Source organism: Canis lupus, chromosome 3 (assembly GCF_003254725.2).
Source record: "Canis lupus dingo isolate Sandy chromosome 3, ASM325472v2, whole genome shotgun sequence".
In the NCBI taxonomy this organism is placed as follows: domain Eukaryota; kingdom Metazoa; phylum Chordata; class Mammalia; order Carnivora; family Canidae; genus Canis; species Canis lupus.
In genome coordinates this window covers 71,383,853-71,408,857 of record NC_064245.1, presented here as the reverse complement: position 1 = coordinate 71,408,857, position 25,005 = coordinate 71,383,853, and the positions used below count along the sequence as shown (strand labels likewise).

The 25,005-nt window shown below is 50.8% G+C and overlaps 1 protein-coding gene across 6 annotated transcripts in view; it reads left to right on the top strand.

Annotated features, from left to right (window-relative positions):
• JAKMIP1 (janus kinase and microtubule interacting protein 1) overlaps window positions 1-25,005 on the top strand; it is a 141,116-nt gene that overhangs the window by 59,189 nt on the left and 56,922 nt on the right. For 4 of the 6 annotated variants that reach the window (XM_049108647.1, XM_049108642.1, XM_049108645.1 and 1 more), the window contains 4 exons: window positions 4,799-5,064; window positions 10,107-10,601; window positions 23,328-23,537; window positions 24,411-24,530. In XM_049108647.1, coding sequence (XP_048964604.1) covers window positions 4,936-5,064; window positions 10,107-10,601; window positions 23,328-23,537; window positions 24,411-24,530 — 954 coding nt within the window. In that variant the 5' untranslated portion in view covers window positions 4,799-4,935. Of the gene's footprint in view, window positions 1-3,340; window positions 3,393-4,798; window positions 5,065-10,106; window positions 10,602-23,327; window positions 23,538-24,410; window positions 24,531-25,005 lie in introns of all 6 variants that reach the window. The other 2 variants (XM_049108643.1, XM_049108646.1) reach the window with 2 other exon arrangements.

Genomic DNA, 25,005 nt, shown 5'->3' with positions numbered 1-25,005 from the left:
GGGAGGATGTTTGCTGAGCCTCTGTGGGGTTCCTTTGCTGGTACTGGGCTTTGCCATCTGCTCAGTGGGCCGTCATGGACTTGAAGTGGAAAGCCCCTGGCACAGAGTGGGTACCAACCGCATCTCAGGTAGAGTGACCTGCTATTGCTTCCATGGGTGAGGCCCTCATGGAGGTCAGCAGCTGCGGGCTGATTGTAGGGATACTCAGTGGCACTCTAAGCCTCAGGCCGGACCAGCCATGGGTGCGTTCCTGGCACGGAGGCCAGCCGTGTGGGGCCCACCGAGAGCTCTGAGATGGACTTAGCCCATAACTTTGGGTACTGTCTCCTGTATCCCCTCATCTCAACATTTACTGAGGCCCTGGCCCGGCAAATGTTGAGAGTGAGCGTTGGTGTTTGCTCACTGTAGGCTTGGTGTTTGCTCATTGGAATGTATTCCTCCTGGAAACACAGAGCTTGGGCTTTGGGCTGAGCCCGGGGTGAGGCCTACAAAGATGGTATCAGGCTCAAGGGGCTGACAGACGGGCAAACACACAGGGCCGCCCTCGGCCACCCTGGGAGCTCAGAGGAGGCATCTGATGATGGGCTCCTTAGAGGAGGCTCCCTGGAGGAGGCGAGATGGGAGGTGGCCATGAGGGGGCGGGGGCGTGCCTTTCTCCATCAGGGAACTGAACGCCTTGGGCCTGCCAGGGAGCGTGCCGGGCATGGAGTGTGGGGCAGGTGGCAGGGCTGGAGCACTGGTGTGAGTCAGACCCTGCAGGACCTGCACCCTTCACGGGCCAGGCTTTCTCCGAAGCTAGCCTGAGCCTCCCGTGGCTTCGAAGCAGGAGAGGCACAGCTCTGTGTCTGCAGATGTCGATCTGTTTTCTCATCTGTAAGGCGGGCAGTACGTGCCGACGCTCTGCTGAGTGATGGTGTGAACGCGCCTTTCCAGGGGCTGCTGCGGCTGGGGCAAGCGCCGGGCCGTCCCCAGGCATGGGCCCCCCTTCCGGGTGTCTGGCTTGTCCTGCCGCTGTCTGTCCCTGCCCTTTGGCCCTTCTGTTCTTGGGGCCTTGAGAGCTGGGCCGGAAGACTAGGAGGCCTTGGGGTCCAGCTGGCCAGGGGTCTGAGAAAAAGTGGAGACTGTGAATGGCCCTGAGGCTCTACCCACACTGTTCCCATGGTCCCTCAGACATTCCTGGGGTGCTGTCTCCCCACGGCTTGGGTCTCCTCTCCCCCCTCCCCTCCCGACTGCAGCCAGTTTGCTGTTGTAGGGCCTTGCTGAGGAGTGGACCAGGTTCACGGTCTGCAGCGAGCGTGCTGTGCTGCCTTGGGTGGGCACTTGACCTCCCTGAGGCCCGGAAGCCTCATCTGCTACCCCTTCCTCCCTGGCATCTTCAGTGACCCTTGGAGTGGCTGCTGGGGGAGGGAATGGACCTTCAGATTGTACTAGGGCTGCTGAGAAGCGGTGGCAGCAGGACCCCAGATGGGCCATAGTTCGATGTGGTGGCTTCCTGAGGTGCCTTGTCTTAGCACCTGTTATCTTGATCTTCGTGGAGGTTACTGCTCCTCCTAATAAATTCAGCTTCGTTTTGTTTGGGGAGTGTCTTCACAGGGCTGAGCACCTCGCTGAGCATGGCTATGGATCCTGGCAATCCCCACACATCCCTGTGAGGTCTGTGCCATGGATCCCATTAAACAGGTGGGAATACTGAGTCATAGAGAAGTTCTGTGACTTTCCCAGAACCACCCAGTCAGGCACGTGTGAGCCAAGAGAACACACTTACTGAGAAGGGTGGCTCTTTGGTGGGGGACGAGGCCGCCCTACAGAATGGTCAGCTGTGCCCCGGGGAGTTTGGCTTGTGTCTTGTCTTGTCAGGTACACCTTTACCTTGCAGGTAGCCCCTAAGGACTCAGGCGGAGCTGGAGCTGCATCTGGCTGTGCCCGGAGAGTCAGTCAGCTTCCAGACCACGCTGTCACTGCACTGGGGACAGGGCCCACAGGCTTTTCCTTCAGCTTCTTTCTTACATCTTTCCCAGCTCGATCCAGATGGTTTTCTGAAACTTGCTTGCTTTCCTTTGAAAAATGGCATCATTTTTTCTGTAAAGCAGGAACAGAAAGCGAAAATCTGACTTATCAGAAAGAGTATATAGAGGAAGGTAAATGTCACTTGTCGCTCAGGCAGTCACTGCTAACGTTTGGGAGCCCTGGCCATGTGGTCCTCACCGCTGTGTCCCCGGGGTGTAGGACCTGGTGCCCAGCAGATGCACAAAAACTATTTGTGACCAAATGGAAACAGCGAACAACTGTGTCTGAAAAACTGAGATCACAAACCGCGTTTGTTCTTTGACCCTGTGGCATTTACTTTTCTCTTTACGGTTCTGTGTCACAACTTTGCTGTCCTTTACTTAACCGTCCCTTTGGCTGAGTGCAGGGTTGCTGGGAAGAACAGCCGTGTGTATACAGAGGCCATCTCTCTGGTTAATCCTTACCCTAGGTGTTCCTAGGGGTGGTGTCGTTGGGCCACAGGGTGGACTAGAAGGGAGGGAAGTCTCCCCGGCTCTGGGTGCCGGATCTGCCGAGTGCTTCCCGCCCACTCTGCAGGGGCCTGGCGGCTTCTGGGTGCTGCCGTGCCGGTAGAGGCAGGCCGGCCAGAGCAGCGAGGAATGAATTATGGGTTGTGCTCTCATAAGTCACAGCAGAGCAAATGGAGTTCAGACTCACTGGAGACAGAATGTACCTTTCTGGAATCAATCAGTGGGGATGCTCATTACCCCTGAATAATCCCTCAAGGCGTGGTGTTGAGAAACACCGCACCCTCCTGTTCAGCAGGGGTCAAACTGGCTTCTACCTCTGCCTTCCCAAATGGGACATCCTGGTGCCCCAGGGCATCCTAGGCATTGAGCCTCTGCCACTTGCCCGAAGTGCTGGCATCCGTGAGACCTCACTCCAGTTCCCTGATGTCTGCCTGCCTCCCGACTCCCACCCCACAAAGAAGCTCCTGCTGAGGCCACTGGCTGCATATTCCTGAATTTGGTGGCCAATTTCCCATCCCCATCCTCACCACCTCCTAGAACTCCTTCTTCTCTTAGCCTTCCTGGTTCTCCTTATTCCCCTCTATCTCCAGGCTTCTTGTTTATGGTATTCCTTGCTGATTTCATCCCTTCTGTTCCACCTGCAAATCCTGGCATTCCTCCGTGCTGGAAAGTTCTCTTTTCACTGTGCATTCTTTCCTAAGGCAATTTAACCCCAGGGCCACCACTTAACAGCTTTGTGGCCTTAGGTAGCATACTAAACTCTCTGTGCCTGGATTTTTTTCTCATCTCTAAGATGGGCCTAATATCTGTACCTACCTCTCCAGGTGCTGCAAGGACAATACACTCCCAAGCTCCTGTCACAGGACCTGACACATAGTAGGTGCTTCACTCATTTGTTCGTTCATTCATTCATTCATTCACTGATTCATTCATTCTCTCATTCAACAAATGCTGCTGGAGTGCCTCCTGCATGCTGAGCTCTGAGGCCAGGCACAGAGAATATAGACCCAGGCCCTGCTTGCTTGGAGTGCACATCCTGGTGTAGGAGAAACAGACGAGAAATAAGTACATACACGGTTTGTCATATGGAAAACAGCAAGAAGGCAGAGCAAGGGGCCTGGGGGACTCTAGGTCTGCTGTCAGAGACCGGGCAGCTTGGGGTCAGGCTAACACAGGGCTCAGGCCTCGGCATCTGGGATTGGACTCACCCGTCCAGTCTGGCTGTGGAGCTTGACCGGTTTAATGTTGTTGCCTCATCGTGACTGTGTGACTATTGCTAGCACTCAGCCTCTCTGGGCCTCAGTCCTTCGTCTGCAACCCTGGGCAACATCACCCCCCTCGCAGGGCAGGTGCATGGATTGATGAGCTGTGATCTAGGTGTCACACCTAGGACACAGTGGTACCAGCTGTCACTTCAGACCTTATTTTAAGGACTTGGGCTTTGCCACGTTATGGGCTGGGAGGGCAGCCCTCCCAAATGAAGGCCTAGGCCTCTCCAGGAGGAATGTGAGTGCTGGCGGGGCTGTTAGCTCATCATGACACCCCTGTCCACCAGGGAGCCAGCTCGGGCCTGGCCAGGCAGACATAGAGGCCTGGAGGGACCACAGGCACCGCCACTGGGTACAGAGCCAGTGGCTCAGGGTGACCGGTGCTGTGCTAGTCTGGGGGCCGTGTAGGGGGAACCACCAAACTTTATGAATTCTAAAAGGACACTTTTCAGGGTGTAGTCCTCAGATGCTAGTCCAGACTCACCTGGGAGTGTCGATGGAGCATCTGGATTCCTCAGTCCCACCACGCACCTCATGCTCTGAGCTCTGGGCTACCCAGGGACCCGCCTTTTGAAACAAGCACCCTTGGGAACCAGGGCTCGCTGACAGCTGCAGCTGGCAGCCTACAGGTTGCTCGGGGGTGTGGTCTCCTCTTGAGAAGGGCAGAGATACACCAGAACTACTCAAGCTCTGGCAGCCGGGGAGCATCACCTGGGCGCTTATGAGGGATGCAGATCAGCTTCTCTGGGGGGTGGGCCCAGACTGTCTACCTTGACGAGCCTCTGAGAGATTGTGTGGCAGCCAGTGTGAGTGAGAGGTGCTTGGTCGGTGTTGTGAATCGTGGGGCCTCCCTGGGACAAGCAGGTGCCAGGCCCAGGCAGGAAGGCCTCAGGCAGCGTTGGCTGCTGTTGTGTTTGAGTGCTCAGGCCATGAGGCCAGCCTCTCTCTCTCTCTCTCTCTCTCTCTCTCTCTCCCTCCCCCCCTCTCTCCTAACCCGGCCTCCCTCTTCTCCAGGGTCCCAAGTGATGGTGGTTGACGCAGAGGACGAACTAAGCCCTGCACAACTGGTTAGCGTGGCGGAGCCTGGAGCGGCACCTGCTGGCCGGTGGGCGTGAACCTCGGGATCTCAGTGTCTCAACCCCAGAGGAAGTATGTCTAAAAAGAGCCGGAACAAGGGCGAGAAGCCCGAGATGGAGGCTGATGCCGTACAAATGGCTAATGAGGAGCTCCGGGCCAAGTTGACGAGCATCCAGATCGAGTTCCAGCAAGAAAAGAGCAAGGTGGGAGGGGTGCAGGCGCCCTGGCTCCATAGAGGGGGTGCTGCAGGGTTCCTGGTGAGGGCCTTCCCAAGCTAGGGGTGCGGGTGGGCACTTGACCTCTGAGCCTCAACTTGCCCCTTGGTAAAATGGCTATAACAGCAGTGGTGGGACCACCTGGGTCCTGATCCTGGCCCCATCCCATCTCACTGTGACCTCGGAGCAGCTATGCCACTGTCCAGGCCATAACCTCCCTCACTTGCAACATGGGGTTGTGATGTGCCACCTGATGAGCCTGTGGGTGGGAGAGTTAGGAGGCAAGGCTGCTAAAGAGCTTCAGCAGAGTCTGGGTCTGGGATGGGGCAGGTGAGCTCTCTCGGGGGTGAGAATGAGCTTTGGGGCAGGTCAGTGCAGCGCCTGGTTGGGTGCCAGGCAGACTGTAGCATCCAGTCAAAGTGCAGCTGCAATAGGCGGCCTGGCACAGTGGAGGAATCCTAACTGGTCAAAGTCCTAAAGATTCAATGTCACAGATACAGCACAAAGACCCATTGGTGTTGTCACTTGGGTGGCTTGAAGGCCAAGCTGTGGGGCATCGTGGTGTCCATGGGAGAGGAGAAGGAGGTGGAGCTTGCTCCTGGGCAGCCTCAATGGCCAACGGTCTAGCCTGTGCTGGGTGGGGTTGTGCAGGTTATCCCTGGGCCCTGAGCATCTGGAACCCTCCAGCATCTGGAACCTCGAGAGGGACTGCTGGGGAATTGCTATAGGTTCCCGTGTTGTTGAGTGCTGGGGCTTCACAGCAGTGAGGGGCCAGGCTGTGTTCAGCTCCCAGCCCCCTGCTCAGGTCAGCACCATGGAGAGCAGAGGCAGAGTCCAGAACCTGGGGGGATGAAGGCCAGGCTCCTGGAGCTTGGGGACAGACATGCCCCCAACTTCCCCAGACACTCAGGACTCCAGACCTGGGGCAGTCACCTTCTGCCAATATGGCTGTCCGAGGTGCCAGCCTGTCCATGCATTGTGTGGCTCAGGAGGGACTCCCCTGCTGGCATCCCTTGGGGCTAGAGATCCCATTCAGAAGTAGCAACAGCCCCATGGTTTTGGGGAAGCCATAAGGCCAGGGTCATGCTGCTGGGGCTCCATCCCACCTCCACCACCTCACTCACTTTGAGGTCTCCGGGCAAGCCATGTAACCACCCCGTGCCTCAATTTTCCCGTTTGTTAAATGAGGTCCTCTGATGTGCCTGTCTCCCTGGGTTGTTTGAAGGAGACAGTCACACACACGCACTGCCTGTCACACACAGTCACTCGACAGTTAGCTAGCATTTATTATGCGTCTAGTATGCAGGCATAATACACCAGGTGCCTTAGAGAGCCTCCTGACCCTGGCAGTGACCCCTGTGAAGTCAGAGGTGGCTTTCTCCAGTTTATGGGTGAGCACTCTGAAGGTCAGAGAGGAGAGGTGACTTGCCCAGGTGTGCTAGCTCGCTGGGGCCACTATCACAAAGCACCACAGACTTGGTGGCTTAAACAACAAGAAATTTATTCTGGAGGTTGGAAGTGGTGGATGAAGATGTGGGCAGGTTGGTTTCTTCTGGGGCCTCCCTCCTGGGCGTGTAGATGCCCATCTTCTGCCTGTTGTCCTCACAGGGCCGTCTCCCTATGTGTCTGTGTCCTGATCTCTTAAGGACACCGGTCATCATGGATCAGGGCTTACACAGGTGACCTCATGTGACTTAATTACATCTTTTAAGATTTTATCTCCAAATACAGTCACATTCTTAGGTCCTGTGGGTTGGGACCTCCACATGGGGATTTTGGGGACACACCTCAGCCCCTAACGGTGGGTCAGCACAGGTGTAGGTGGTGGCACTGGGTTGGGAGCCAGGCCTGCGGGGACTGTGCTTCCCAGTCACCAGGCTGCCTCCCTACAGGGCACGCCCTGGCTGCTTGATGTCTCAGCCCAGCCACACCTGTGGCCCCTCGGGAGGGCTTTCCGTGTGTCACTGCTGGGGGACCTTCTGTTCTCAGAGAATTCAGCAATATGCTTACGGGCTGGCAGGAAAAACATAGATATAAACTTTATAGTTGCCTTTAAATGACATTTTTATGTGATCACATAAAATTATTGCTGATGCCACAGTTAAAGTGCCATCGTTTTCCCAGAGGATCCCTGTTGAACTGTAGGTTGAAGGCAGGTGCTGAATGTATCTCTTGATTCATTTATTCAACAACCCATGTGCCATTGCTTCATGTTGTATGGGAAATGTTAGGACACAGTGCAGGGGCAAGAGGGCCTGGGAAGGCTTTGCAGAGGCTGTTTGGAGCCAACTCCTAAGGCTCTTGTTGGCTAGTGAGCAAGGGAATGGTTTTTACACCGTTCCAAGTGTCCAGAAACACCCATGAGGGTGCCATGGCCCGTGGGGCACAGTCCCTGACTTGCCGAGACCTGGGTCTGGGGTGGGCAGGGGCAAAGCTAGGACATTATTGGTTGGGGGATGGCTGCCAGTCTGGTGGCAGGATCAGGATGGTGGCAGGGAGTGGGACAAGCGGCCAGGCCTGGACATGGGGAGCCAGTGCTGATAGATCAGATGAGGAGCGGGGTGGAAGGAGACAAGGGGAGGCCGATTTCCCCCATCCAGCTGGAGCTGCAGGTGGCGCTGGCTCAGATGTTCCCTGCGTTGGCCGCCCTCCCCACCTCCAGCTGGGCGCGGTCCCTCCCAGTCACTTTGCTCTTGCCTCATCTGAAGCCCAGTGCTGAGGAGCAGCTGGCATGGGCTCCTGTCTCCTGCCTCTGGACCTGGGGAGTAGCTCGGAGGCATCTGGCAGGTGAAGTGCGAGCAGCTTTTTAGACTTGCTTAGTTCAGTGGAGTAAGGAGCAGGTGCTCTGTCCACACCAGGCCAAGCCAGCCTTGCTCTGCTACACTTGGGTCGTGGCCCCTGGGCTCAGCCCTTGGCTCCTCAGGGCAGAGCTGGTGGGACCCAGGAGGGCTTTGTCCCTTGATCCCATCTTTTCTGTCAGCATCCCTGCCCTGTACACCGGTGTGGCCTGGCCTGTCTCAGCAGGCCCGACCTCTCCCAGGCTGCCCTGCACACACCTCCGCTCCCTTCCACATTCTTTCTTCCTTGTCAACCTGTGAGAAAACTTCCCTTTACCCACTCATCCACTTTTGGTTTTCCTCCACCTGAGTCCTCACGGGCAGCTGTTCTGTTTCAGAGTGCATAGTCCAGGTTTTTTTTCAGGGAAGCACAGAACCGGTAGGAAATGTGTGCGTGCGTATGTGGGTGGGGAGGGAGAGGGAGACATATTTTTTTAAGAAGTTGGCTCACATGATCACAGAGGCTGACAAATCTGAACTTCCAGAGCAGGCAGCTGGAAATTTCAGCAAGAGCTGATGTTGTGGCCTAGAATCTGAAGCAGTCTGGAGACTGAATTCCTTTCTCATCCGGGAGCTCGGCTTTTTTTGGAGGCCGTCAGCTGATTGGGTGAGGCCCACCCATATTATGAAGCGTCACCTCCTTTACTCAAGTTCTCCTGACTTAAATAGTGAATCACATCACCCCCTCCCCCCAACCCAAAAAAAAAAAAATGCCTTCACAGCAACATCTTACACTGGTGTTTGGCCAAATGGCCTGATACCCTGACCCTGCCAAGTTGACACCTAACATTAACTGTCTTGAGGCTCAGTATCACCCGTCAGTGCAGGCTGGGGATGTGACCAGTCTCCTTCTTCTGACTCTGATCCCTGTCAGCAGTAGCCTGGGAAATCAGGACAGTGTAGCCTCCTAGAAAAGGCAATGCTAAAAGCATTTAGTCCCTTGCAAGGACACTCATGTTAAATATTTAAAATTCTAGCTCCTTGGCATTCAGTCCATTAGGAAAAGACTCCCAGTTCCACCCCTGGGAGAGGGGTGGGTCCAGGACCAAAGGTTCCCCATTTTATTTCTGTGGTTGCAAGTATTTGATGCAAGGAGGTGCTATTCTTCTGTCTTTGCCTGGGCTGCTTTTGCTTCTTTCTCCGCTGCTGTAAATAAGGGTTGATCAATAGCCAGGGACGTTGTAAAATTCCTTACCTGAAATTAATTTCAACACATCAGTATACCGTCAACAGCACGGTATGGGAAAACTGTTGCCACCTTCCACGGAAGCACTTATCTTCCCTGAGATACAATTGGTTTCCATTCTTTGGAGACTGGTATGATTTAGAGAGTTAATGGATTGCAAAGGGTTCCTGCTGTATGTGTGTGTGTGTGAGTGTGTGTGTGTGTGTTTTGTGTGATACTTGCAAAGATCGAATATGCATTTTGGAGTGTTTTAAGAAAATATCCCCTTGGCACATGTTATAAGTCATGTTTTAAATTTTGTTGATTAGAAAAATATGCTCAGGTGGGGTTGGCAGCCTGGCACCTGAGGAGCCAGGATTTGGGGCCAGGTGCCTGGGGGGTGAGCCTGGTTCTGTCCTCTAGCAGGTCCTTCCCCCACCCCGAGGCAGGTCATGGATGCATCTCTAAGCTGTTGCTATCAACCTCAAAACCGTTATCTCGGTCTCAAGGCTCCTAGGAGTTAATGTGGGGGATCTGTTGGAGCCCCCAGCCTGTGAGGGGGCAGCTCAATGAGAGTGGTTGCCTCTCTCTACCTCCATCTTTCCTAAGCCCACAATCCGACGCCTGGGCACTGGAAAGGTATTTCTGGCGTGAAATATGCTCATCTTTGGTGAGAGATGATTTCTGCCTGTGTGTCTTGTGTTTTATCACTGAGAAATTGTCCTTTCTTGTAAAGCTCCAAATTGGAAGAGATGTCAAAGGCTTGACTGCCCTCTCCAGCATCTTCAGATGTTTTTCCACCTCTAGAGAAATTCTCAAGAAAATAGTAGGAAATATAGTAGGAAGTAAAACAGTAGGTGGGATGGATGAGAGTCAGGACAGTGGGGGTGGCAGGATATTGGGGCGTGGGGGCCCGGGGAGGGTCTCAGGGGCCTTCCAGCACCAAGGGGCATGGGGAGGTGGTGGCTGGGTCTGGCTGGCTCCCCCAGCTCTAACCCTGACCACCTCTCCCGTGGCTCGCGCCGCAGGTAGGCAAACTGCGGGAGCGGCTGCAGGAGGCCAAGCTGGAGCGTGAGCAGGAGCAGCGGCGGCACACGGCCTACATCTCGGAGCTCAGGGCCAAGCTGCACGAGGAGAAGACCAAGGAGCTGCAGGCGCTGCGCGAGGTGCTCATCCGGCAGCACGAGCAGGAGGCTGCGCGCACGGCCAAGATCAAGGAGGGCGAGCTGCAGCGGCTGCAGGCCACGCTCAATGTGCTGCGGGACGGCGCGGCCGACAAGGTCAAGACCGCGCTGCTGGCCGAGGCGCGAGAGGAGGCGCGCAGGACCTTTGACGGCGAGCGCCTGCGGCTGCAACAGGAAATCCTGGAGCTCAAGGCTGCGCGCAAACAGGCAGAGGAGGCGCTCAGCAACTGCATGCAGGCTGACAAGACCAAGGCGGCGGATCTTCGCGCTGCCTACCAGGCGCACCAGGACGAGGTGCACCGCATCAAGCGCGAGTGCGAGCGGGACATCCGCAGGCTGGTACGTGCTGCCTGCACCCCTTCCCAGCTGGCGTGCATGCACCTTTTTCTTCCCGCCCACGTGCATCCTGTCCTCCATGCATTCTTTCCTCCCCCGCTTGCATGTATCCTTTCCTTTCCATAGGTGTGCAGTAAACAGAGTTCTGAGGACCCACTGTGTAGTGAGCAAGGACGTGGTTCTAGACGCTGGGCTTCTAGCAAAGTCCCTGCCCATTCTCGTGGTGGCAAAGAGGCTTTGGGTGCTTAGAACTCTTCTTGCTAGGTGTGGGATCCTTGGTACTGCGTGGAACAGCTTAGATGCATAAGTTCCTCACCTGTAAGATGAGGTTAATAGATAAGGGGCAGGGGTATTGGAAGAAAGGACCGTGAAAGCTTAGTGAAGTGCTGGGCCTTTATTTATTCATTTAATTAATAAACCAGAGCACATTTATACCTCCAGGTAAGATGAGTTTATAGGGACAGGCCAGCCATTCTGTTGCAACAACCGGGGAAAACCATAAATTGCAAACCTATGTTTAAGGACTGGAGAGCTATGGAGTTCTGAGGTCTAGAATAGTTAAAATTTCAAAGGGAGGAGAGAGCCTGTTCAGATGAACTGACAGTTACTAGCCACTTTCTTCCCTTGGGGGCATTTGCTCATCCTGGGTGTGGGCTAGGGATTGGGCTTCCCCCAACAAAGAGACTCAGGCAGGGCTGAGTGAGGTGATCAGGGCTTTTTGCCATCTTTCAGGGTCAGCATGACAAATAGGAGACTGGAGGATCCCACACAATGGTTCAGTTTTTACCCTAAAATATTCATGGAGTTCTGGGGTGATGAGGGAGGCCAAGTAAGGCCGGGCAAAAAGGCAGAATGAACTCTCCCAGAGCCATACCATACTTAGGAAACAGCCGGCCAGACAGAGGGGCTGCAACAGGCACATCACCAGTCTGCCCCTTGGGACAACTGTCGGACTTTGAACCTGTACACTTCAGAAGGTTGAAAAGGCAAGTAAGCTAAGCTGCTCAGAGTAGCGTCGACAGCAACAATAGTGATATTTTACAAGAGGCACATCTTGATTATGAGGACATGATTAGACTGAAAATTATAAGGAAAGAAATAATAGGTACAATGTCCACACACGAACCAAAGGAAAGCTGGTCTATCTGTATTCATGTCAAAGATCTTAAGGCCAGGAGTAAAACTAAAGAAAAGGAGGGATCATTCTTAATAATAAAGGGGTCAATTCTTTTTTTTTTTAAAGGGGTCAATTCTTAATGGCACTTAATAACAAAACTTCAAAACGTGCAAAAGAAAAACATCAAAACTAAAAGGAGAAACAAATCCACAGTTATATTTGGAAAGTAGCACTGTGTCTCAGCAAGTGATAGAGCACAGAGATAATAGATGAACGAAGATACGCAAAATTTAAACAGTACAGTGAACTGACTGGACCTAAACCAACAATACAGTATTCTAGCGCTGCAGATAACATTCTTTTCAAGGGGACATACACATTTTCTTGTATGTACTGTTTAGATTTAAAATGTAGTCTTTAGAGTAAAACAGATTTTAGACAAAAAGGAAGAAACAGTGAAAATAAAAAATCTGAGCTTCCATTCCAAGAAGAAAGAAAAAGAACAGCAAATCAGTCTCTGAGAAAGCAGAATGAAGGTCCTTAAAGAGCAGGAATCACTGAAATAAATCAGTAAAGAAAATCAACACATCAAAAGTTAATTAAAGTAGGTAAACTGATAATTCCTGAGGAATACCAATGAAGGGACAAAGAGACAAGTCCTTAGTATATGGAATATAAAAGGGGCACTACCACAGGCCCTATAGAAGTTAAAGAGACAGTACAAGGACTTTATGAACAGCATATATCAGTGAACTTCAAACTTGGGTGAAGTGGGCAGATTCCTTGAACAAATATGACTTAACCAAACGGACACTATAAGAAATAGAAAATGTGAGTAGTCCTGTGGCTCTTCAAGAAATTAAATCTGTAATTAATAGTTTTCCCAGGATGAAAAGGTCAAGCCCAGAAGCTTCTCAGGTAAATTCTTCTAAGTATTTAAGGAAGAAATAAAACTAATGACAGACTCTTCCAGAAAAGAGAAATTGGGAACATACTCGAATTCATTTTATGAAGCCAGCATAACTGATCCCCAAACCAGTGATACTACAAGAAAAGGTTTAAAGTATCCTTTATAAACCTAGCCACCAGAGTACTAAATAAAATATTGACAAATACAATCCAACAATATTTAGAAGGGCTGATAAGCTATGGCCAAGTTGGGTTTATTCTAGGAATACAAAGATTGGTTTAATATTCAGAAATCAGTGAGTGTAATTTAACTGGTAATAGAATAAAGGAGAAAAAAACCCCATATGATCATTTTTATACAGAATAAGCACTTCATAAAATTCAACTTCACAATATAAACTCTCAGCAAACTATGAATAGAGTAGAATTTCCTGAATCTGGTAAGGAGTTCTATTAAAAAAAATATTAACAATGTATATAGTGATAAAATATAGAACACTTCCTAATTCAAAGACAGAATAAGATATCTACTGTCACCACATCTGTTCAACATTGCTCTGGCTAAGACATCAAATACAAAAGACAATAAAAAGAAAAGTTCTAAAGATTAAAGAAAAAGTATTCATAGTTATGATTGTGTTGGAGAAAATCCAAGAGATTCTACAAACTATTAGAATCAGTAAGTGAATTTATCAAAATCTCTATGTGGAAAGAAAATATGAAAAATAAACTGTGCTTCTATTTACTAGCAATGAATAATGGGAAAATAGAACTTTAAAAAAGACCATTTATAATAGAGCACCATGACCTAGGAATGAAGTTTAATGGAAGTTGTATAAGATTTCCATCCTGAAAACTAGAAGACATGACTGAGAAAAAAAATAAAGGAGTTCTAATGTAGGGTGAAGCCATTTTCCTTGTATCAATATCATTTCTTTCATAATTGATCTATAGATTCAGGACAATCCCTATCATAACCCCAGCAGACTTTTTTTCGTAGACATTGGCAAGTAATTCCTAAATTTGATATAAAAAATTAAAAGACCTAAAGTCACAATCTTGAAGGCAAGCAAAAACTAGAAACCTCATACTCCCATATAACCAAGCTTACTATCAACACAGGCTGAAGGATCTGTGGGTAAATCACTGGAACCAGACCTATGCACATGTGGCTACCTGGTTTAGGAAACAGATAACACTTCAGTCCAGTAAGGAAAGGATGGTCTTTCAATAAACAGTGTTGAAAGTAGTCAGACGTCTGTAAGAAAAACAACATAAAACAGGAATAGTGATCCTCATATCATGCTATCTGTAGATCAATTCAAGGCGGACCATAGACCTAGATGTTAGAAAGTGAACACTGAAGCAGTTAGGACAACACAGAGCGATATTTTCATGATCTTGGGGTAGGTAAATATTTCTCAGACAAGACACAAGCACACTATTCATATAAATGCGCTATTCAGAGAAGGTTGTACACCAAAGATTTAAAAAATAAATTTTGTTCATCCAAAGGCATCAATAAAAGACAAGATACAGCACAGATCAGAAGATATTTTCAACACATGTATCACTGACAACTTCTATTGGATTATAAAAACAACTTTGAAGCAATAAGAAAAATAATTAAAATGGGCAAAGATTCAAAAGGATATTTTGAAAGAGAAAAGATGTACTTAAATGACAGATAAGTGTATGAAAAGATGCCCAACCCCACTGATCATCAGGGAAACACAAATCATAACTAGATACTGCTAGTATCTATCTATCCACTAGAATGGCTGTAATTAAAAAACCAAAACAAAAACAACAGACAATAACAGATACTCGGGAAGATGTGGGAATGCTCCGACGCTGCTGTTGGGATCATAAAATGCTCTGAGCACTTCGGAAAATGATTTGGCAGTTTCTTAAAATAACAGTTTACCTGCTGCCCCAGCACTTCCACCCCCAGGTGGAGACCCAAGGGAAATGAAAACACATGTTTACATAAAGTCGCAAATGTGATCACAGCAACACTTTGTAATGGTAAAAAAGTGGAAGCAACCTAAATGTCCATCAGTTGGGGAATGGATAAAATGTGGTATGTTCATATAATGGACAGCTGTTTGGCAGTAAGAAAGAGGGCAATATTGAGGGTGTAAACAGCACCCACCATGATGAAATACTCCATCAGGATGACCCTGGAGAAAGTAGAGTTGTCATTCCTTCCATTGAATATTTATTTGCCTGAGTTCCAGCACTAACCTAGGCACCAGAGCTGCAAAGAATAAGTTGTGAACCTAGACGGCAAAGAGCTGACAGTCACCCAGGTGATGAAGTATGAACAGATTATCACAGTGTGAGGAGATCAGTGGTAGGACCAGGCCAGCTCAGAAGGCAGCAAAAAAGAGCAAGTGGTGACTCTGATATGTGAACCCAGGAGTAATTTCACAGAGGAAGTGACATGGGTTTTGAAGGATGAATAGGAGTTTGTCAAATGACGAGAGACCATTGCATGCAGAGGGAAAGACACTGGAAGTAGGAGCACAGTGTGATCATTTTTATTGTAAATTTAAAATAGCCATAGTGATGTTTGTTACATGAATTCCCAATAAAATATTAAATGAAAATACAGTTGTACCTGCCATTGTTAAATACTAGAGACTTTATTTTCGTCCCTTTAATAAAAGTTTTAAAATTATGAAAGGTTTCTGGGGCACCTGGGTGACTCAGTCAGTTAAGCATCCCCCTCTTGATTTCAGCTAAGGTCACGATCTCAGGGTCGTGAGATTGAGCCCCATGTGGGGCTCCATGCTGGGTGTGGAGCCTGCTGGAGAGTCTCTCTCTCTTTCCCTCCGGTTCTCTCTCTGTAAAAATAATTATGAAATGTTTCTGGCAAAAAGTATAGGTGAGATAATAAACCCTTCCGTACCCATCACACAGAAGTATCCAGGCACGATTGAACCCCCCTGCCCGTGCCCAGGCCCCTGCCCCTGAATTTGGAGTGCATGATTGCACTTCCCATGCACATGCAGCTATAAAGGGTACGCTGCTTTCCGATGACTTGTAGTCAATGACACATTTCAGAAGGGGGTGTCTTGCCCTGGAGGATGTCCTCTGGCAGACCTCATCGTAGCACACATGCATGCAGGGCTCGGGTGGCAGGATAATGATGGAAAGCATTTTGCTTGCATCCTGTCTTATATCCTGATGGACACTCACAGGTAGGCACAACACAAAATGCCCTCACTGTGGTTTTAAAACTGCCCTCCGCGGGGCCCTGCACCGCAGGACGTAGGGCCAGGGCTCTGGCTGTGGGGGTTGGGAGGACGGATGGCTGAGCAGCGGGTGATGTTGCTAGTGCCCAGGAACGTGTCCCGTTCTCCCTGTCGGGTTTCTGTAGACAGACTCATTGGAGGAAGTGGTTCTTTACCTGCTATCTCACTTTGTGGAACAGAAAGGCGGTCCAGGGAAGGGGACTTCAGAGGTCATATCCAGCTCCTTTTCTCTTCCTGTGTGGGTAGAGTGTGGAGGAGGCATTATCATGTCAGGGGAAGGGAAGCCTTTGGAGAAAGTATGCTTTTTTTTTTTTCTCCCAGATTTTATTCATGAGAGAGACAGAGAGAGAGGTAGAGACATAGGCAGAGGGAGAAGCAGGCTCCCTGTGGGGAGCCCAACGCAGGACTCGATCCCAGGACCCTGGGATCACGCCCTGAGCCGAAGGCAGATGCTGAACTGCTAAGCCATCCAGGCATCCCTGGACAAAGTCTGCTCTGGGTGTGAATCCAGTCTTGCTCACTGGGTGAGCCCGATTGAGTCGCTTACTGTCTCTGAGCCTGTGGCGCCTCACCTCCGAAATGGGAGTAATCCCATACCTGCCCCAGGGTGATGAGAGTACAGCGGACTCCAGTTTATCATTTCCATAACAGGAGACCTGTGAACTCACATTCCTCTCTTGCAGGAGAAGTTTATATTTAAGGCAAATAAAATGAGGAAGGAACAAATATTTGCATCAGGGACTGCTCGAGCTTGATTCAAAATTCACCAAAGGATTTGGTGCCGGTTTCCGTTTCAGCGCTAAACAGGAGTATCCTCAATTCAGGTGTCCTCGGTGTGTGTGTGATTTTCTCTTAAAAGGGCCACTTGGAGAACTGAGTGGCAAGATCAGGTGTCCATTTCTCCTGTTATCTGCCAGTTTGGAAAATGTAAATCCTCAGGCAAGCCGTTGCTCATGGCAATGTGTTTGGAGGGTGGCCTGTGCTTCATTTCTTTGTCCGCTGGATCAGATTAGGAATGCAGGAAGGCCTTTGGGCCCTGCTCACACATCAACATTCCCCTTAAGAGAGGCAAACCAGAAAAGGCGGTTATGGTCCACATGGGGCAGTAACACTAGTTTCTGGACTCACTTCCTAGACCAGTTAGGCTTTGGCCAGGTTGCACATAATAGACAACTCCTCCAGGACACTGGGGTTTAAAAACTGGACATTTCTCATGTACAGAGTCTGGAAAGGGCTGCCACAGGGCTCCACAGAATAGTGAGGGATACACGTACCTCCTAGGTTTGCCCTCAGAATGGGCTTTGGGTGTGGCTCTGGTCCTCGTGGCCCCTCATCCCCGTGGAGTGCCAGCCCTCACATCATCATCCTGGGTTGACAGTAGGAGGGTAGAGGAAGAAGGACGTGGTCTTCCCTGAAGTTCCATACACTTCCCCTTCCAGCTCTTTGGCCAGCACTTACTCAGCCTCACCTAGTTGCAAGGGGCCTGGGAAATGTCCTTTTACTGAGTGCACAGCAGCTGCTAATAAATCCCAGCCCAGTCCTCTGTTAGTTTTCCAGGGCTTCCATAACAAATTACTGCAAGGTCAGTAGCTTCAAACCAGAATTTATTCTCTCACGGTTGTGGAGAATTTATTCTCTCATGGCTGGAAGTCTGAAATCGGGGGTCAGCGGGACCATGCTCCCTCTGCAGCTTACAAGGAAGCGTCCCTTCTTACCTCTTCCAGCTTCTGGTGGTGGCCCAGAATCCTTGGTGTTCCTGGGCTGTGGCCGCGCCATCGCGGGCTCTGCTGCCATGTGGCCTTCAACTCCCCTGTGCATCTGTGTCTGGTCCCCTTCTGGCAGGGACATCAGGAGTAGATCCAGGGCCCACCCTAATCTGCTCTGACCTCGTCTTCACTTACATCATCATCACATCTGTGGAGACACCCCCTGTTTCCGAATAAGATCTCATTCTGACTTTTAGGGTGGATGTGAAGTTTGGGTGAACGCTCCTACTAGTCACTGGCCACAGGCACCAAAGGAGGAGGGTGAGAACCGATACGGGGGGAGCAGCCTCAGCTTCATTCCTTGTTCCCCAAATCCTGGGGTGAAGTGGAGCTAACAGAGTTACTCACACATTGGTGAGCATGTCGGGAGCGGGCCACAGGAAGATTTTCACCAGGACGAACGTCCTGCTGGGTGTGGGGCACATGGGATGGCGCGGGCTCTGCAGAGGCTGACCTGTGTTTGCATCATGGCTCTGCTGCTAACTGGAGCCTGGGTGTGTCTGTCGCCCGGGCCTCACCTGGCTGTAAGATGGGGTAAATGCCATCTGCTGTGAGGGTCTTGGGAAGACCTCGAGAGAGCATGGCCAGTCAGTTCACATGTAGTACTGAGCTCGCACTGGCACACGAGAAGGAAGGAACAGCCATCGCCCAGGTGGTGTGCATCTCCTAACTCTGGGTCAGGCTCTTTCGGTTGCAAGTCGCAGAAATTCTGCCTCGAACCAGCTTGAACCGTCCTCTGTCAGCTGTTGTAGCTGAAGGAGTGGGATCCTGGTTTGTCAGGCTCTGCCCTGCCTCCTGCTGCGTCATTCTCAGCCTGTGGGGGCTCGCACTGGGCTGGTGAGATGCCACCACAGTGCTAGGCCCCCATCCTCACACGCACAGCCCAGAGAAAGGCTCTATTTTGGCTCCTAATGAGGAGATGGGGGTCCTAGCTGTGTTGCCTCCAGGCCGTTGGCTCTGACTGGCTCATGTATCCATCCAGGGCCAGTTACTGCCAGAGGGCAGGACATGTGGCTGGTGTGAGCCAATCAGGGCCTGCCCTGGGAGCTGCAATGGCTTCGGCCCCACCCCTCTCCTAAAGCATACCCTGAGACCAGAAGCTGGGAGAAGGAATGGTTTCACACGCAGGTGTTGCAGGTCAGGGATTCTCGACATGAGGGATTCGTGGCCTCGTCAGGGTCCTGGGGTCAGGGGGCAGGATGGTGAAGAGCTCAGCCTGGGAGCCAGACACAAAGTCAACAAATGGAGTTTGTTGGGCAGGCACCTTGGCTGTGTGAGCTTGGCAAGACCTCAGGGGACCTCAGGGTGCCGGCTGGGGAACTAGAACAACCTAGTCAAGGTCGACTCCAGAAGACATTCTGCATTGACCATTTGTTCCTGGATGTCATCTCTGCTGCTGGGGACTATTTCCTAGGAACCTTTGCCAGAGTGATGGGTGTAAGCCCTCTCTCTGCTCATTGCCTGGGCTAAGTGGGAGAATTGGCACTTATCTTGGTGCAGAATTTGGGATTCCAGAAGTGTCTGGCTTGCAATGCTGCTGCTCTGTGTGGGAGGAGCTGGTGTAATGCATGGTGGGGGCTCCAATTCTAGGCTCCAGTGCAAAGCAAGAAGCATGTGGCCTGGGTGCTATGGGGGACCCTACACGTAAATGTGCAACACCGCCGCCTCCTCCACCCCCAGCACTATTGATTCCTGCACTTTATTTTTTTCTGCTGGCACTGAGCACTCTCTCTGATCTACTGCAGGTTGATTTGTTTATTATGTTTATTGGCTACCTCCCCCTCTAGAATGGAAGCTCTGAGGGCAGGGACGCAGGTCTGTTTTGCTCATAGAGGCTTCCCAGTACCCATTGATGGCACCGGGCTCAGTATTTGTTGCATTAATGAAAGCAGGTGAGTGGTTTAATTAATGAACTCCTTTCACATACTTCTTACTGCTTCTGGACTGGCATCGGCAGTGGCAACAAGTCTTTTGCATCCTCAAGGATTCTTTTTTTTTTTTTTTTTTTGATTCTTCCCTACTGGGGGGAGGGAGACCTTCAGAGGGGGTTCGGCTGAGGTGGGGAGCTGCTGGTGGATCGCCACCAGGGGGAGCCTCGGGCACATCGGCAGGTGCTTCAGGAGCCCCACCTGGCTGGCCCTGGGCTGGCCCGGGAGATGGTCACACCGGGCTGGGGATGTGGAGGTGGGCAGCACACGTTTTACTCTCAAAGGTGACTCAGAGAATTTTCCAGAACTGTAGGATTTTGCATGAAAACCTCCTGGTATTTGGGGTGGATTGGTACCATTTCTCCTTTCTATAATCTAATTATTTGATTAGTTTTTAATGGTCTGCTGCTTAAACAAGATAGCCGTATGTTCACCAGGAGCTAACTCAGATGAGTGGTGGCAGTCAGTGTTGGTCGCAGCTTGTCATATGCCAGGCTCTGCCCTGCAATCTAAATCTCCACAACTGGACCGAGTAGGTTCTAGAGAGGTCTCCGGGTCCCCACCTTACAGAAGGCTGAGGCTGGGTCTGACAGGTGGCCCTGCCTGTGCACCGGGACGTCACACAGTGTATGGGGGAGGGGAGGCTTTTGAGCCCACTTTGGTCTGCTGCCAGGGCGGGGGGCTCTGACCACCATTGCTCGCCGTGGCGGTGTGTGTGGGCTCGAGGTGTCCGAGTCACAGGAAGAGGTACAGATCACAGTCGGCTTTAATAATAATAAATATAATTATAATATGTATCAATATAATTGTATTAATGTAATATAAATAATATATTTATATAATTATATTATTTATTATTATTAGGGCCCACCCCAGTTAAAATGAGGTGGGCCCTAATACTATCATTTTACTATCTTTAACCTAACTACGTCTGCAAAGACCCCCTTCCCAAATGAGGTCATGGTCCCAGGAATCCAAAGTGAGGAGATGGGCATGTCTTTTGAAGGACCACAATTCAAACATCTACTGTATTCATTTATTTCCACAATATCCAAATACCCAAAGGAGACAGTCCAGGAAGGACAGGTACTACTGTTTGTGGAGACCTACTATGTGCCGCTGGACAACTTTCACTAGAGCTAGCGTCTGCTGAATGCCTGCTCCATGCCGGGTGCTTTCTGCATGTGAGCACGTTTCATTTGCAAAGTATCCCTCCCTATTCGTCATGTGCTGTTTCTTTCTTTCTTTCTTTTTTTTTTTTTAACATTTTGTTTATTTATGAGAGAGACACACAGAGAGAGGCAGAGACACAGGCAGAGGGATAAGCAGGCTCCCCGCAGGGAGCCTGATGCAGGACTTGATCCCAGGACCCCAGGATCACGCCCTGAGCTGAAGGCAGATGCTCAACCACTGAGTCCCCCAGGCAGCCCAGTCGTGTGCTGTTCTTATCCCATTTCACAGGTGAGAACACAGAGGTGCAGGAGGAAATCAGGGAACACGACCGAGGTGATGGAGCCGGGAAGCAGTAGGGTCAAGGCTCTAAGGCAGGCGGCCTGGGCCTGGTGGCCTGTTTCCCCACCAGCCTGCTTGTCTCTGCTCCCCTTTTGGGTGGCTATTCCTATGGCCCCTTTTCTATGTGAAGAGGCTGAGGTGTAGAGCAGTTATGTGGCTTGGCCGAGGTCACACAGCTTGCCTGTGGGAGCCGTGTGCCCATCCTAACGTCTTGTCCCAGACGCTGCGCTTTCTCCACTCTGCAAAGTTGTTGATCTCAACTGGCTATCACTTTTCGGTTGGCTGATCAAGGCAGTATTGTGTTGCGCTGCTTCCACACCGGCCCGTGCGTGGGGGGCCCTCCCAGATACGTATTAAATAACACCGCAGATATTCCATCCTAAGGGCTTTATCCATAGGGGATTGTGTCGAAACCACCCTTAGTAAAGCACTGGTGTTCTTTTCAGAGCTGGCTGTGTGCCTTAGATCAGACCGCATTTATTTCTAAATCCCGAGATGATAGAGGAATCACCGTAGCCGAAGCTCTTGTAGTCTTTGTCCATTAACAAAACCTCAGTGTTGGGGGGCATTCCCCTTTTAAAGCCTGCCTCAGTTTCCCAGGGCTGCTGTAATGAAGGACCACAGACTGGGTGGCTAAAGCAATCAGGAATTCATTGGCTTATAGTTTTGGAGGTGGGAGGTCTGAGATCCAGGGGTCAGTCTGGAGGCGCATGGGGAGGAGTTTAGGGAGGAGCCGTGCTTGCTCCTTCTGGGCGCTCATGGCTGTAGGCAGTCCACGACATTCCTGAGCTCCTGGGTTCTTCCCTGCAGCGTCTGCCCTCCACCGCCACCCAGCCTTCTCTCTCTGTGTCCATGCTACTCTTCCTCTCTTCTTCTGCGTCGTCGTCATCTTCTCCTCCTCCTCCTTCTTCTTCCTTTTTAAAAATATTTTATTTATTTATTCATGAGAGACACACAGAGAGAGAGGCAGAGACACAGGCAGAGGGAGAAGCACACTCCCTGCAGGGAGCCCGATGCAGGACTTGATCCCGTGACCCCGGGATCATGCCCAGAGCTGAAGGCAGAAGCCCAACCACTGAAACACCCAGGTGTCTCTCTTCCTCTCTTCTAAGGACGCTGTCAGGAGGGCCACCCTGCTCCTGTGTGACCTCCTCCTACTGATTATATCAGCAACACTTTTCCAAATGACATTATATTCTCAGCTTCTAGGAAGGACATGGATTTGGGGGGTGGGGGGGTGACACCCCAGGACAGCACCCTTACTGAGGCAGTTTCCCAGCTGTTGGCTTTGTGTCTGGAATCAGATGAAGCATATGGCCTAGGGCCAAAGCTTGCTCTTCCGTAAGCTTCTTTCTGCTTGGTTTCCTCTAGGGAATGCTGGGCAAACTGGGGACGACTTTGAGGTTTGCATGTAGAGAGGCTAAGGTCCTGTAGAGACTCCAGCAGAGACATCAAGTAACCTGTTCTATGATTCTGGTGCTCCAAGATAAGTCAGGACCTGGGGAATAGGTTGGGGTGTCAGCTGTGTATGGGGAAGTTAATGTCATGGGTGAGGACATGGCTGCCTGGGACAAGGGTACGACTTGGGAAAGGGCAAAGCCTTGGAAACTCCAGACTTTAATGGTGGCCAGAGCAAGGTGAGTCAGTAAGATAGAAACCAAGAAGTCACTGCGGAGGGTTGGAGGGGTGGGAGAGGCTCACGGGCCAGGGAGTGGGTGGCAGGGTCAGATGCTGGTGAGGAGGATGGAGGACAGAAAAAAAGTTGTCCTGTGGGTTTGGGGTCCCAGGGAGCATTGAAAATCTTAGCAAGAGCTATTTTGGTGGAGAAGTAGGGGCTGTGACCAGACAGGAGAGGCTTGGGGAGTGAGTAGGAGATGAGACTCACCAATTCTGTGAAGGAGCTCAGCTGTAGAGGTGAGGCGGCTGGGGGTGCCTGGAGGTCAGGGTTTTATTTCCTTTCATTCAGGTGAGAGAGACGTGAGCATAGATATATCTCACCAGTAAGTGTCTAGTTGGCCATATAAGTCATTGAACCCATAACTTTGCTGCTCCTCTGTGCTCAGGGCAGCAGGACCTGGGCTGTGCTCTGTGGTCTCCCTCTGTCCCGAGTTTTCTGGGCTCAGCTGACCCAGGTCTGTGGTCCTGCTTCACCTTTTTCCTGGGCCTCAGGCCAACGAGGGAGAGATCTTCCTGGTTGCGAACCCCTAGATTGATTGCTTTTTCTTTCTCTTTTGCAGATGGACGAGATTAGAGGGAAAGACCGTGTGATTCTGGCCTTGGAGAAGGAACTTGGTGTACAGACTGGTCAGACCCAGAAGCTACTCCTTCAGAAGGAAGCTTTGGATGAGCAGTTGGTTCAGGTCAAGGAGGCAGAACGGTACCACAGCAGCCCAAAAAGAGAGCTCCCCCCCGGGATAGGGGACATGGCTGAGCTCATGGGCGTCCAGGTGAGGGGGACGGTGGCAGGTGCAAGCCACCCGAGTCTCATGGCTGACCACCACCTGTTCTTCTTTCTATCTATTGGTCATCCTTCTGGTCACCTTGCCTGCCTGCCTCCTCTCACCCTCCCTGCCTTCCATCCATCCATCTGTCCATCCCTCCCCAAACTGGCTGGCATTCCCTATGTGCAAGGCCTGGTGTTAGGCCTGGGGATAAGAGGTGAGCATCTGGCTGCTTTTGCCTCCAGTGGTCTTGAGCTCAGTGGACAAGAAAGAAATGAAGACAGTGCCAGGTGTGCAGTAGGAGTGAGGAAAGGGGCCCAGTCTTGAAGTCAGGGTCCTGCAAAATGGATAGGGGCCTAGCCAGCCGGAAGGGGCTTTGGGGGCAACAGCTTGGTGCTTAACCTGCACAGTCGAGGCTGAAGCAGCATGTACTCATTCATTCATACATTCACTCATTCACCAAAGGGTTGAAAGTCTGTCGTGTATGCTCTGTTCAGACATCAGTATGAGGTGCTGGCATTTCAGTGGCCAGCAAGATTGGGCCCAGTGGGTCTTGAAGAATGTCCTAGCACATCCATGATGTGCCTTTGTAAGAGAGGCACAGTGGGCAAGGGTTCAGACATGAAGGTCCCCAGAGACTACATTTGGCTGTTCAGGAGCCATTGGAGGGTCTTGAAGTCTTGTCACTTGGAGGTGAAGTCTTCCCACAAGTCCCTGTCATGGCCTGGGGTGTCATCTATGTGGCTGAACTTCAGGGAACCCCGTGTGGTGTCGGGCCTCCCGATGAGGAGCTTGCTGTCATGTCCTGTGGGTTTTCTGGGAGTGCTTGGAGTCATTTAAGCTTCTTCAAAGCACATTTGTATCTTGCCTTTTTTTTAGGATCAACATATGGACGAGCGAGATGTGCGGCGATTCCAGCTAAAAATTGCTGAGCTGAACTCGGTGATACGGAAGCTGGAGGACAGAAATACCCTCCTGGCAGATGAGAGGAATGAACTGGTAATCAGCCGCCAAGAGGCAGATGGTGCCTTATAGGGTGTGAGAAAGCTGCCCCAGGGCTGCAAAGCCCACCTTGAGCACATAGCTAGTGTGGAGGCCTTCTGGTTTTCTTCACTTTTTTCTCATTAATTTCTAGTTAAAAATCTGATACACGCTCAGTGAGGAAAGCTGCTCCTGCCCTGTGTTTCTATAGGAATTTGCCCTGAGCAAACAGGCAGAGATGTGGGGTGTGTGGAGAGGATGTTCACTGCAGTGTTGTTTATGCGAGCGACCAAAACTGACCCAAAATGAAACAAAAGCCCAATTGTTCAACATTCAAGTATTGGGCAACATAGTTATGGGCCACTTATGCAGTACAATGTGTGCCACCATTAAGAATGACAAAAAAGATCCTATTTACTTGCCATGGAAATTGGCTCGCAGTAAATTAATTGACAAGCAGTTTACAGAGCAAAGATACATTGTCATCGTGCTG